Below are 14,394 nucleotides of genomic sequence, written 5' to 3'. Positions count from 1 at the left end.
CCATGATCAACTCATTTGTCTTAGACGTTGAGGGAACGGTTGTCCTTGTCCTGTGAATTGGAGTGTGTCCAGGGTTTCTGAGATGATGTTGTTGATGTGAGTCATGACCAGCATTTCAAAGCATTTGATGGCTACAGATGTGAGTTCTACGGGGAGATTGTCATTTAGACAGGTTACCTTGGTATTCTTGGGCACAGGGACTATGCTGCCCTACCAAGCAAAAAGGCAGTAACTGCTCATAGCGTGGAACTGAGAAATATGTTTATTTATTTATGTTGGTCTCACAGTAACTTTATGCAGTTACTGCTAACATGACCCCCATTTTCTCAAAAACACAATACAATAGAGGCAGGATGATTTAAGCATGTATTTAATGTAGCAAAAAAAAAATAGTTACTGCCTTTTTGCTTGGTAGGGCAGACTTGTGGTCTGCTTGAAACATCTATGTATTACAGGGAGAGGTTGAAAATATCAGTGAAGACCCTTTCCTGCTTAGCAGCTCATGCTCTGAGGACATGTCCTGGTAATATGTCTGGCCTTGTGAATGTTTACCTGTTTAAAGGTCTTACTCACATTGGCTATGGAGAGTGTGATCACAGTCATTTGGAACAGCTGGTGCTCTCACGCATGGTTCAGTGGATCTTGCCTGAAAGCGAGCATAGAAGGCATTTAGCTCATCTGTTAGGCTCATATCACTGGGCAGCTCATGGCTGGGTTTCCCTTTGTTACCTGTGATAGTTTGTAAGCCCTGCCACATCCGACGTGTGTCAGAGCTGGTGTAGTAGGATTTGATCTTAGTTCTGTATTGACACTTTGCTTGTTTGATGGTTCGTCGGAGGGTGTAGTGAAATGTCTTACAAGCATTTGGGTTTGTGTCCCGCTCCATGAAAGCACCAACTCTAACCTTCAGCTCAGTGCTGATGTTGCCTGTAAGCCATGGCTTCTGGTTGGGATATGTACGTACGGTCATTGTGGGCACAGCGTTTGAGTTTGTTTTATTTTTACAGGGACAGTGCACATTAATCAACGTTTCAGTAAAAGTGCCGGTTTTAGCCAGCCGGCTAATTTTCAACCGCAGTCCCTCGGCAGGTTGTCGATGCACTTATTAATGAAGCCAATGACTGATGCCGTCGGATGAATCCCGGTACATATTCCAGTCTGTTCCTTCAAAACAGCCCTGTAGCTTAGCATCCGCTTCACCGGACCACTTCTGGTCACTTGTGTGAGTCACTGCTACTTCCTGTTTTGAGTTTTTGCTTGTAAGCAGGAATCGAGAGGATAGAGTTATGGTCAGATTTGCTAAATGGAGAGAGAGATGTGTATGCATTTCTGTTTGGAGTAAAGGTGATCTAGAGTTTTTCACCTCTAGTTGTACAGGTGACATGCTGGTATAAATGAGGTAAAACGTATTTCAGTTTCCTGCATTAAAATCACGGCCACTAGGAATGCCACCTCTGGGTGAGCATTTTCTTGTTTGCTTATGGTCTTATACAGCTCATTGAGTCCAGTCTTATTGCCAGCATCGGTTTATGGTGGTAGAAAAATATAATGATAACTCTCTTGGTAAATAGTATGGTGTACAGCTTATCATAAGGTATTCTAACGTGAGCAGAACCTCGAAGAGACGCACACCCCCTCCCCTGAGTTTCCCCAATGCTGTCGTTCTATCATGCCGATGTATAGAAAAACCAGCTAGATTAATATTTTCCTTGTTCCACCACGACTCGGAGAAACAGGGTATTACAGTTCTTCAGATCACGTTGATGGGATAGTCTCAAACAGAGCTCGTCCAGTGCACGTTAGCCAGTAGCGCCGCCTACTCAGTGTCAGGGATTTGGACCTGGTCTGGGATAATCAATATGTCCTTCGACTCATTGCCGTAAAAGTCCTCATCCAAATCGAGGTTGGTGATGGCTTTTCTGGGTTCCAGAAGCTCTTTTCGGTCATCGAAAATGATGGTGTAAACATTATGTACAAAAAAAAGTTAAGATCAACACCCAAAAACACAAAATGGTTCAATTGGCCAGGGGCCTGTGAAACGGCTGCTATTCCCTCCAGTGCCATTGCTCACAATATGTGCTATGCTACCAAGTAAATGACACCCTTTCTTCCTTCCTCTTCTTCCCTTTAGGATGATTCCAAACCGCCATACTCATATGCACAACTGATTGTCCAAGCCATTACAATGGCACAAGACAAGCAGCTCACGCTAAATGGAATATATACTCACATCACCAAAAACTACCCCTACTACAGGACTGCAGACAAAGGCTGGCAGGTGAGAAATGGCGTCTTTCAATACAAATAATTTCATTGAAAATGGTGCATGTGAGGGAAAAGATCTGAACCTGTTTTGAATAGCATTAGGATTCCACCACATGGTTTTATTTGAAATGCCAGAGCATAGCCCCTTGATTTTTTTTCTCCACATTTTCTTGTTTCAACATCCACAATACTAACTTAATTGACAGAGGGAAAATAAGTCTGTACAGAATAAAAATATACCTAAACATGCATCCTGTTTGCAACTAGGCACTAAAGTAATACTTGGCAAAGCAATTAACTTTTTGTCCTGAATAAAAAGTGTTTGGGGCAAATCCAATACAACACATTACTGAGTACCACACTCCATATTTTCAAGCATAGTGGTGGCTGCATTATGTTATGGGTATGCTTGTAATTGTTAGAACTGGGGAATAAATGGAATGGAGCTAAACACGGGCATAATCCTAGAGCAGGGGTACTCTTACCGTATGAGGTCCAGAGCCTGCTGGTTTACACTTCTACCTGATAATGAATTGCACACACCTGGTGTCCCAGGTCTAAATCAGTCCCTGATTAGAGAGGAACAATGGTTTTGAGGTCGAGGGTCCTAGAGGAAAACCTGTTTCTCTCCGACACTGGGAGATGAATTCACCTTTCAGCAGGATAGTAATCTAAAACACAAGGCCAAATCTTCACTGGAGTTGCTTACCAAGTAGTCCGTGAATGTGGCGGAGTTACAGTTTTGACTTAAATCTGCTTGAAAATCTATGCCAAGACCTGACAATGGTTGTCTAGCAATGATCAACAACCAATTTTGACAGAGCTTGAAGGATTGTGAAAAGAATAATGGGCAAGTGTTGCACAATCCAGGTGTGGAAAGTTCTTAGAGACGTACCCAGAAAGACTCACATTCCTAATTGCTGCCAAAGGTGTTTCTACAAAGTATTGACTCGCTTGTGAATAATTATGAAAATTAGATTACTATTTAATTTTCAGTCGGTTAGCAAAGATTTCTAAAAACAGGTATATTGTGTGTAGATGAGTGAGACTTTTTAAATACATTTTGAATTCAAGCTGTAACACAACAAAATGTGGAATAAGTAAAGGGGTATGAATATTTTCTGAGGGCACTGTATATTAAGATGTGCTTTGACTAATATGCAACCTTGTAAAAGTACACATTCACTTTGGCTTCAAACTGAAGGGTGGTACATGGCTTATCCCATCTGTTTCCTTGTTGTTTTTGAGCATGTGCCATTGATGAACTGTGATGTGAATAACAGCCTTGGCTGCAGTGTGTTCGTACTAACACGACGGCGTATTCTGTTGTAGAACTCGATCCGTCACAATCTGTCACTGAACCGCTACTTTATTAAAGTAGCCAGATCGCAGGAGGAACCGGGCAAGGGCTCGTTCTGGAGGATAGACCCGTCCTCAGAGGGCAAGCTCATGGAGCAGGCCTTCAGGAAACGAAGGCCGCGGGGTGTGCCCTGCTTCAGGACCCCCCTCGGACCCCTCTCCTCCAGGTATGGACCTACTCACTCTCTCAGGTTTCAGTCACACGATGAGCTCGCTGCATGCTTTACTGCAGGGGTCTCCATCCGGTCGCTCGCAGCCCATCTATCCACATTGACATTATCCCATCCCTAGTTAGCTCCAGTTGGCCTAAAAATGCCAAATGTAACACTCTCTGCCAATTCATTTCCAGCAATAGTTCCCATGTATGTCTGTGTAGTGCACACATTTCTCTTCCATTCACTTTGTGTAGCCAGTAAGACAGAATGATAACTGTCTTCTGGGTAGACAGTAGGCTTGGGCGGCATACCGTATACCGGGGTATTTGGAAACAGCCACGGCATGGTTTTTCAATACCATTGACTATTTCTTTTAAGTTTTTCAACATTTTTTTCAATGTTTTGTTACTTTTTAACCTCTTGCTTATACTTGGGACGCTTGCGTCCCAACTAGAGCTCTGGAAATGCAAATGCGCTACGCTAAATGCTAATAGTATTAGTTAAAACTCAAAAGTTCATTAAAATACACATGCAGGGTATCAAATTAAAGCTACACTCGTTGTGAATCCAGGCAACAAGTCAGATTTTTAAAATGCTTTTCGGCGACAGCATGAGAAGCTATTATCTGATAGCATGCACCAATACACTACAACACAAAAGCACAGCAGGGGACGTAAACAAAATAATTAGCATTTCGGCGTTACACAAACTGCACAATAAAATAGAAAACAGTCATTACCTTTCACCATCTTCTTTGTTGGCACTCCTAGATGTCCCATAAACACTATTGTGTCTTTATTTCGATTAAATCAGGCCATATAAAGCCAAGATATCGTTATATGTAGACTGTGTGATAAACGAAAAAACAGCGATTTCACAACGTAACGTCATTTTTTAAATTCAAAAAGTAGACGATAAACTTTCACAAAACACTTCGAAATACGTTTGTAATGCTACTTTAGGTATTAGTAAACGTTAATAAGCGATAAAAATCATCCTTAGGCGATGTAAAAATCATTAGCTGTCGTCTTGGAAAAATTTCACGAGAGAGCTCTTCCGGAATGATCTGGGCGGAGACCGGAGGTAAGTGGTGCCCCTGTTTCGGTTCAACCAAGAATCAAAGATGATTCAATTCACAAGACTCTAGACAACATGGGGATGCTGTGGGAGTTGAATGCTCGGTCTTATCTAATTCGGCTCACTGTTAACAATTGCTGTAAGTGGCGCAAGGATATTTATTTCCATTTTCTGTGATCAGGTTTTCCTGCGCTTTCCGATGTAACGCACGTTATGTTATAGCCACAGTCGTGATTTAACCAGTTTTAAAAACGTCCGAGGGTTTCCTATCCACACATTCTAACCATATGAACGTACTATATTCCTGGCATGAGTAGCAGGGCGCTGAAATGTTGCGCGATTTTTAACAAAATGTTCAAAAAAGTAGAGGGTAGGAGCAACAGGTTTTAAGTAAATACCTGCAGTCCGCTTGTGTAATATGTTAGGAGATGAAGCACATCGTGTTCTTAATTTCACCTGTCACATTATTTTACATTATGAAGCATAGTTCGCAGAACAGTTGAGCCAGTCATGTGGGGGCGGCAGGTAGGGGGTTAGAGTTGGGCCAGTAACCGAAAGGTTGCTAGATCGAATCCCTGAGCTGACAAGGTAAAAATCTGTCATTCTGCTCCTGAACAAGGCAGTTAATCCACTGTTCCTAGGCTGTCATTGAAAATAAGAATTTGTTCTCAACCTCTCATTTTCTCTGTCATAGTTGACGTGTACCTATGATGAAAATTACAGGCCTCTCTCATATTTTTAAGTGGTAGAACTTGCACAATTGGTGGCTGACTAAATACTTTTTTGTGTGTGTGTGAGAACATAAGGTTGAATATATTATTATAGACCTGCTAGATCTACTGTCTCCATTTCACTTTGGCCATTGTTGTGGGCCTGCAGTCCCCTCAACAGCCTAAAATAGGCTATTTCATTTCACAAATAATATTTTATATTATTAATTTCAAACAACGGCATTAGCATGAGAAGAACTTACCAGTCCAAAACGATGTCCTCTCCGTTCATCTGTGTACATCTGTATATCTAGACTTAGATTTAGCTTTCCCTGACTTAGTCGCCATACTGATTGATATATAAACAGCTGAAGATGCGCTTTACCAAAACAATGCTGTGCGTAACATGCGTTGCTCCTTCCGGTATGAAACTTCAATGGCGAATGACCCTCTTTACGCCGGAGTTTACTACATGGGTTGGTCTTCCAACACATAAACATTACATATTGCCTTTTACCTCAGCTCATTGGCTATCTACCCAGCTAGATTTCAAGGCGATCAGTGGTCATTGGGTTCAAATACAGTCAATCAACGAAACAGTGGGCAAATCATTGGTGCACAATGATGTCATTACTTGTCTTCAAATCGGTTTCTTTCAGTCAATACGTCCCACGAAATGACCCATTAGGTTTGGTTGTGTTACAAACAAACCAGTTGATTGCAATGAAACCAAACATGACTGGAAAAGTCACGTTTACTGTGCGTATTTACCTCGAGTGTGTCGTCAAATGGAATGAGACGGAATTCACAAAAAAGCGGTTCACAAAATGTTTAGTGTTAGGCTATAATGGATTTTATCAAACAAAAGACCATTCATTGTGTAACAATGAGCATTGGGATTGCAAACAGAGGAAGATCGTCAAAGGTAAACAATTTATTTTATTGGAGTTTATGATTTTGTTACGCCTGTGCTGGTTGAAATAGTTGTTTTTTATCGGGCTCTATCCTCAGATGATTGTAATCTTTCGCAGTAAATCCTTTTAAAAATCTGACAACGCAGTTGGATTAGCAAGATTCTAGGCTTTCGAAACATGTGAGACACTTGTATTTTCGTATGTTGTCGAATTTCATCCCGCTACCGGTTTCCGTGCGCAGATAGGTTAACTGACTTGTCTAGTTAAATAAAGGTAAAATAATGGGAGAAAGTGTGAGCAGTTGGTTCCAGCTGTGTATTGACAGTCAAGTGTTTTTTTTTGCTTCAATAGAGGGATCAGGGATGTGCAACTATAGTGTTCGTCCTTCACAGAAAACACATTAGTGTTCGTCCTTCACAGAAAACACATTAGTGTTCGTCCTTCACAGAAAACACATTAGTGTTCGTCCTTCACAGAAAACACATTAGTGTTCGTCCTTCACAGAAAACACATTAGTGTTCGTCCTTCACAGAAAACACATTAGTGTTCGTCCTTCACAGAAAACACATTAGTGTTCGTCCTTCACAGAAAACACATTAGTGTTCGTCCTTCAGACAAGCATGTTTCAAAACTTTGTTCATTTGCACAATGTCTCACATTTACATTTGCTTGTAAATGTCCAAACTCGCCAAAAATGCCATTCAGTAGCTCCTATCTAGGCAATCCAGTTCATAAAGTTATTTGTGTATGTCTTTGCAATTCATTTATATTAGTTTGTGCTCTTTAGCATATTTAGTTGGCATCCTCCATGGAAATGTTTCATTACTTGTGCGAATTTTGTTAGCATTCTCTTAATAGATGGCCAATAGTTGTTTTTGTTTTTTTGGTGCGGCCTTGTGTACTAAGCCGGTAATACTGTATATCCCTGAATGCGATCAAGATGGTATGAAAGTATGGATACCGCCCAACTCTAGGAGACAAAAATACTTTCCCCAAAACCTTCTCAATTAAATGTTATCCGCAAAGCATGCTTACCTGGCAGAGTTCTATCATGATTGTTTGATCAATTGGGTGGGCTCTTTTCATTTGTATTTTATTTAGCAAACTCTGTCATGACATGCAGCAGCAAAAACATTGCTAGACCAGCACAGTCCTCTCTCGCAAAATTCTCAATATAAGTGCTATTGCATGCAAATTAAAATGTATTTTTTCCAGCCCCCAAAAATGGTCTTCAAATGTGATTTTAAGTATTGGTGTGTACTCATAACATCACATTTCATTCTTTCTCTAAGAATGGTTGTAATTTTGAGTGAAAAACTATTTAAAAAAATCCCAAACCAGGAAAAATATAACGGTATGAATTTGGGAAAATACTGTGTATTTGAAGCTAGGAAAAAAAATTGTATTTTGTGATATGTTTCATAATTTTAAAGTAGCTCTCTTGATATAAAAGGTTGGACACCTCAGCTTTACTGTTAGATTGGCATGTTTGTGCCATCACCTTGTGGCCATATGTGGTCACTATAATATTCCCATTGGGAAAGTGTGACTAGGGTGGTAAATTTCAATGCATATGTAAATCTACAGTATTTTTTAAAATCTGTTTTTCCCTTTCACAGGAGTGCCCCAGTCTCCCCTAATCACTCTGGGGTGCTCTCGGCCCACTCGAGTGGGGTGCAGACCCCTGACAGCCTATCCCGAGAGGGTTCCCCTGTCCCCATGGAACCAGAGCCCGCTCCGGCCCCGCCCCCTGCCACAGCAGTCCAGCCCAAACTAGCTGTCATCCAGGAGGCCCGCTTTGCACAGAGTATACCAGGTGAGAGACGCCCATTTTTGTCCAATCACTTTTTTTTATTACCTTTTATTTAACCAGGAAGGGCTCATTGAGATTTAAAATCTCTTTTTCAAGAGCATCCTGGCCAAGATAGGCAGCACCAAGTCATTACAAAAATTACAGACAAACAACATGAAAAACTACACGTAATCTAGTAAAAACCATATAATTCACAAGAGTATAACAAAATCAAAAACTGCAAATTAAAAACATTGACAGGTCAGGGAATCAGTCTCAAGATCATTCATCAGTGATTTAAAAATCCAGATCGGGACAAGTTCTTCCAGTTTAAAAGTATTTTGTAAGGCGTTCCAAGACTATGGCGCAGAGTACATAAAAGCCCTTTTACCAAACTCAGTTGGGACATTTGGAACAGTTAGTAGGATAAAGTCCAGCAAACAGAGTACCCACCACATTTCTGAACAATAAAAATGCCCAAATAACAAGGTAGTAAACCAAAAATGGCTTTGTAAATAAAAGTATACCAGTGACTAGAGAAGGCCAGCCAACCCTGGTATACAAAATGCAGTGGTGCGTAAGGGTTTTGCAGTTTAAAATAAATCTCAAAGTGCCATGGAAAAGGGTGCCAATTGATCTCAAACGCTGAGCGGAAGCATTCATATATAAGATATCCGCATAGTCTAGTAACAGCATAAAAATGTAGCTGATTACTAGCCTCCTTCTGGCTTCAAAAGAAAAACTAGGCCTTATTCCTAAAATAAAATCCCAATTTCAGCTTCAATTTTTTTTAAAGTTGTTGAATATGCAATTTAAAAGAGGCTGTCATAAATTAAAATTCCAAGATATTTCTAAGATGTTACAACCTCAATCTCCTTGCCCTGACAGGTAGTAATGGGTGAAAGGTTCAGAGGTCTATTTCTTGCTTTAGAAAACACCATTAGTTTAGTTTTGTTAGTATTGAGGATAAGCTTCAATTGACACAAGGTATGTTGAACAGTATAAAAAGCAGTTTGCAAGTTCTGGAAATCTTTTGTAAGAGACGAGGTACAACAGTAAATAACAGTATCATCAGCATAAAAATGAAGTTGCGCATTTTGGGCATTTTTGTCTAAATCATTTATATAAATAGTGAATAAGAGAGGACCAAGTACAGAGCCTTGGGGCACACCATTAAAGACAGACATTTAACAGACATAAGCCCATCAAATTGAGTGCACTATCAGACAGTTAGCAAACCATGCAACTGCATGCTCTGAAAGACCTACACTCGACAATCTCTGCCTTTTAATATAGCATGATCAGCTGTATCAAAAGCCTTAGAGAGATCAATACAAAGTGAGACACAATGCTGTTTTTTGTGAAGGGCTTCAGTGATATCATTTAAAACCTTCATGGCTGCTGTAATTGTGCTATGCTTCTTCCTGAAGCCCGATTGGTACATTGATAAAATAGAGTTAGTAAATAATAAATTCTTAGCTGTTCACACACAAGGGTTTCAAGTATTTTCACCAAGGGTGACCGCTTGAGATTGACCTATAATTATTTAAAAGAGTTGGATCTCCCCCCCTTTAAAAGTGGTAGGACAAATGCTGATTTTTGGAATTTCATTACATTCCAGGGTTAGATTGAACACATATGTAAGTGGTTCAGCTATGAAATCAGCTGCCAGATTTAAAAGCAGGGATCCAAAAGATCAGGACCTGCAGGCTTTCTCTGATCTAAGGATTTCAGGGCTTTATGTACTCCTGCACTGAGAATGGCAAAAGCTAAACGTTTGACCAGATCTCACTGGTTCATCCACACAGGGTTGTACAGAAATAGAGGACACTGAATCAAACAGCCTACCAGATGATACAAAGTGCTTATTGACACAATTCAGCATTTCAGTTTTGTCATATACAGCAACAGAGTCCTTCAAAACACATGACGTTAATTCATTAACATTACTATTACCAGACATAGACTTAATAGCCTTCCAAGACTTTCTAGGGTCATTCAGGTTATCAGTGGGAACTGACATAAAATATTCAGACTGTTGGACTCTTCTCCAATCCTATGTACAAATGTGCAGTCGTCACATGTGGATCCTCCGTTAAAGAAAGCTATTGTTTTTCCAGGCTCCCCTCTCAACAGCCAGCCGGTGCTCATCACGGTTCAGCGTCAGTTACCTCAGACCCTAAAGCCGGTGACCTATGCCATGGCCACGCCTGTGACTACCAGCACCTACCAGAACCAGCAGCCCGTCATGCAGACGGTGCACGTTGTCCACCAGATCCCTGCCATGTCTGTCACCAGCATGTCCGGGCTCGGCACCGCCAACACCTACACAGTGGCCACCCCCACCATGGTCACGCTCCAGGCTGAACCCCAGGAGAACAGAGACTACTCAGAGGCCAAAGGTGAGGGGATGGTGTAGTGTGTGTGTGGTTTCAGCCAGGTATACGTAGGTCTGTTTTACATTTGACCAAAGCATCTGTGTCTGTATATGTGTGTCTTAGTAAATGTATCTCATGTTGATCAGTTATTGTAGTGCTCGTTTGGTGTTATGTTATTAGAAGTCATTGACATCTCCTTTTTTTCTGTTTGTCTATAGTAAAAGTAGAATCTGTTCCAACCATCTCCCACGCCTCTATAGGCGGTGGCAGTCGCATCATCCAGTCGGCCACGCCCTTACAGACGCTAACCTTAGTGCAGCAGCCCCTGGGCCAGCACCAGCTCCCCATAAAGACCATCACACAGAATGGCACCCACCTGATGCCAATGCAGGCTGCTGCAGGTGAGACACTGACTTAGAATGGATCCTGTCAAAGCTCTTTATCTGCATCTGTAGTCTACCACTGCTCTGACCCCATCTGTAGTCTACCACTGCTCTGACCCCATCTGTAGTCTACCACTGCTCTGACCCCATCTGTAGTCTACCACTGCTCTGACCCCATCTGTAGCCTGCCACTGCTCTGACCCCATCTGTAGCCTGCCACTGCTCTGACCCCATCTGTAGCCTGCCACTGCTCTGACCCCATCTGTAGCCTGTCACTGCTCTGTCCCCATCTGTAGCCTGTCACTGCTCTGGCCCCATCTGTAGCCTGCCACTGCTCTGTTCCCATCTGTAGCCTGCCACTGCTCTGGGCCCATCTGTAGCCTGCCACTGCTCTGGGCCCATCTGTAGCCTGCCACTGCTCTGGGCCCATCTGTAGCCTGTCACTGCTCTGGGCCCATCTGTAGCCTGCCACTGCTCTGACCCCATCTGTAGCCTGCCACTGCTCTGACCCCATCTGTAGCCTGCCACTGCTCTGGGCCCATCTGTAGCCTGCCACTGCTCTGGGCCCATCTGTAGCCTGCCACTGCTCTGGGCCCATCTGTAGCCTGTCACTGCTCTGGGCCCATCTGTAGCCTGCCACTGCTCTGATCCCATCTGTAGCCTGCCACTGCTCTGACCCCATCTGTAGCCTGCCACTGCTCTGGCCCCATCTGTAGCCTGTCACTGCTCTCGGGTCCCATCTGTAGCCTGTCACTTCTCTGTCCCCATCTGTAGTCTACCACTGTTGTGAGTAGTCCCTGTTTGTTTAATTAACTAGAATTCATGCAGCGTACATGTCAGTGCTGCTCTGCAGTGTGTTTGTGTATCTCGAAGTGCCATACGAATCCCTGTCTGGCTGGAGTTTCCTACGCTGTTTTGAAAAGTACGCTTTTTATTGGCATATGTTCTAAGACATTAGATTACTTAGCACAATATTCCATCAATTCCGGCACTGAAATATTTATATGTTTTTCCTCATCTTCCTCCCCATGTTCAGCCACAGCTGTTGCGAGTCCTCTCCACTTGCTGGCCACTCACGCCTCCGCTTCAGCCTCCCTCCCGACCAAACAACAGAACGGAGCCCAGGCGGCCAGCGATCAGCCCAACGCTAAGCGCATCAAAACAGAGGAAGGGGACAGCGCCACCCGCGCAGCAGATACGGACTCGTCGGCAGCCAATGACCAAGCCAGCCACCACAACTAGTCTTCTGCATCATCACCACCATCTTGTTTTTTCTCTCTCCTTTCCTACCATTTATTTCTCCCTTCTTCCATTGACTCCCAAGGTGCCAAAAGGAGAAGATTTTCAGTTGGTTTAACCATTGTAGAGGATTGGAAAATATGACCACCCCTTAAAAAAAAGACTGAAGAGAACATTTAGTTGAGATTTGAAAAAAGGACAAAGTAGAACTCTAATTTGAAGGTCCCCTGTGAGACATCGCCACGGAGGAGGAGGACGACTCCAAGACCACAGGAAGCCTTAACAACAATTAACCTTTAACGTGATGAGCTGAACTTTGACCACCTGCAGCGAGCAGTTTGACTGAGGCCCATGTTAGCCCGGCGGTCGCACGGCATCTCTGTCTCAACTACCTCAGTGCAGATTGGGGGCCACGGTCAAGGGCACCACTCAACGGACCCATGGGATGACTGGATGAGGTGACCAACTAGCAGCATGACAAGCATTTGACGCAGACATGAAATATCAATGAGTGCATTCAGAAAAGGGGATCAAAACAGTCGGAGCCAATTCCTGGACCTTTGGCAGCTAGCCGTTCATATACTGACCTAGCCTTATTGCAGCTCTAAGTAGTAATGCAGTATTTTGTTGTTCATATGTGGACCATAGGATCTGTTTTGGATGTATTTTCATTTATATAGGTAAAACAAAAAAGTGCTAATAATTGAAATAAAGAAAGCATTTACAGCAGTGGGGTCTGACATTTCAATCAGTCCACCTGAACTTCAACATTCTCGCTGTTACTTTGTATGTGGACTTTTTTTCTGTTCAGTGTCGTTTCTTTTTACAATTCTATCAATTTAGTGTCCCCCCCACTTTCAAATCCATGTTCTGTCATATCCAAATCAATTTGCTTTGTTACACTTACATATTTTCATACTTGCACAGATAACCAGTAAGAGATAAACATATTAATTCCATGTGTAGTTGGTCAGATGCCTCCTCATCGAGCTTTCATGTAACAGACTACAGAAAAGTACCCGAGCCGTTAACGCTTGAATCCTTAGTTGAAACTATACCAAAGGGGTCATTCCACCTCTGTTTTTGGTCAAAAGCTGAGGGATGGGCCTGGAGAAATGTAACCACTCTCAGATTGACAGATGGGGCTACGGATGCCAGGAATGACTATCCATGATATCAGAATTGTGGTTTTACCCATGTTTTGAGACTATACCGTGCTTTACATTTACATAGTTTACAAACATAGAACATGTTTATATTCAGATGGGGTACGACAGTTGAACTAAGCTCATTAGGCGTTTTTATAAGTTATTATTCAAGAATCGATGGGTATATATCATTCATTTAAGTCAGAAAATGGATGTAGCAACTAAGGATTCTAGCTTTTAACTGTACATTTAACAGAAGAAAATAGCTGTTTAAAACCAGACCAGATCTGCACTTGGTAAAATGTTAATTTTTTTCTCTCGTTATCCTTGGCTGTGGTGACTTTGTGGTGTGGACAGACCCTTTGCTTGATTATTTTATTCTGTTCCGACAACCTGACGAGTCTGTCTTCAGATTGTATATGTTCCAAACTAAAGAAGGTACAAGTGATGGATATTTGTTCCACTTCAGTGGATAAATGAGTTTTTATTTTTATTTTATATAAATTAATTTAAAACCTTTCACTCTATTTTACTTGTCCAATGGTTTCACCACAACAGTGATCAGATCTTTGCTCTCAGTACGCATTTAATTCACAGATGTTTCAGAGACAACATGCTAGAGCAGCTGATGGCAGACTGTACCTAGAAGCAGCGTGTGACCAGTCTATTGCCTCTGGCCAGATTATCCTCCTTCAATTATACATGTTGAATAGCTGCTGTTCATCAACACCTAGCAGGTGATTGCTAACAGACCGCAGCCACCCGTTCCTTTTAGCCCTGAATCTTTCTGTGAATCAGGGTTTTGACAGTGCCCCAATTGACCACAGCGGGGCAGTAATTGGCATAGTAAGGCAAACCTGCCTTCACATCACATACACTGCACAAAACATAAGATCACCTTCCTAATATTGAGTGGCGGAACCCTCCCCACTCAGGACTTTGCTCTCAGAACAGGCTCAATTCGTCTGGGCATG

At 42.3% G+C, this 14,394-nt stretch overlaps 1 protein-coding gene across 2 annotated transcripts in view; it reads left to right on the top strand.

Annotated features, from left to right (window-relative positions):
• Positions 1-13,942, top strand: part of LOC115104315 (forkhead box protein K2-like) — a 34,389-nt gene extending 20,447 nt beyond the window's left edge. Inside the window, exons 4-9 of one of the 2 annotated variants that reach the window (XM_029625716.2) lie at positions 2,132-2,278; positions 3,598-3,791; positions 8,100-8,296; positions 10,393-10,674; positions 10,911-11,051; positions 12,070-13,942. In XM_029625716.2, the coding sequence (XP_029481576.1) occupies positions 2,132-2,278; positions 3,598-3,791; positions 8,100-8,296; positions 10,393-10,674; positions 10,911-11,051; positions 12,070-12,275 (1,167 nt within the window). In that variant the 3' untranslated portion in view covers positions 12,276-13,942. Of the gene's footprint in view, positions 1-2,131; positions 2,279-3,597; positions 3,792-8,099; positions 8,297-10,392; positions 10,675-10,868; positions 11,052-12,069 lie in introns of both variants that reach the window. The other variant, XM_029625715.2, reaches the window with a different exon arrangement.
• The last annotated feature ends 452 nt before the right edge of the window (positions 13,943-14,394 follow it).

Source organism: Oncorhynchus nerka, linkage group LG21, assembly GCF_034236695.1.
Source record: "Oncorhynchus nerka isolate Pitt River linkage group LG21, Oner_Uvic_2.0, whole genome shotgun sequence".
NCBI lineage: Eukaryota > Metazoa > Chordata > Actinopteri > Salmoniformes > Salmonidae > Oncorhynchus > Oncorhynchus nerka.
This window is presented reverse-complemented; position numbering and strand designations above follow the sequence as displayed.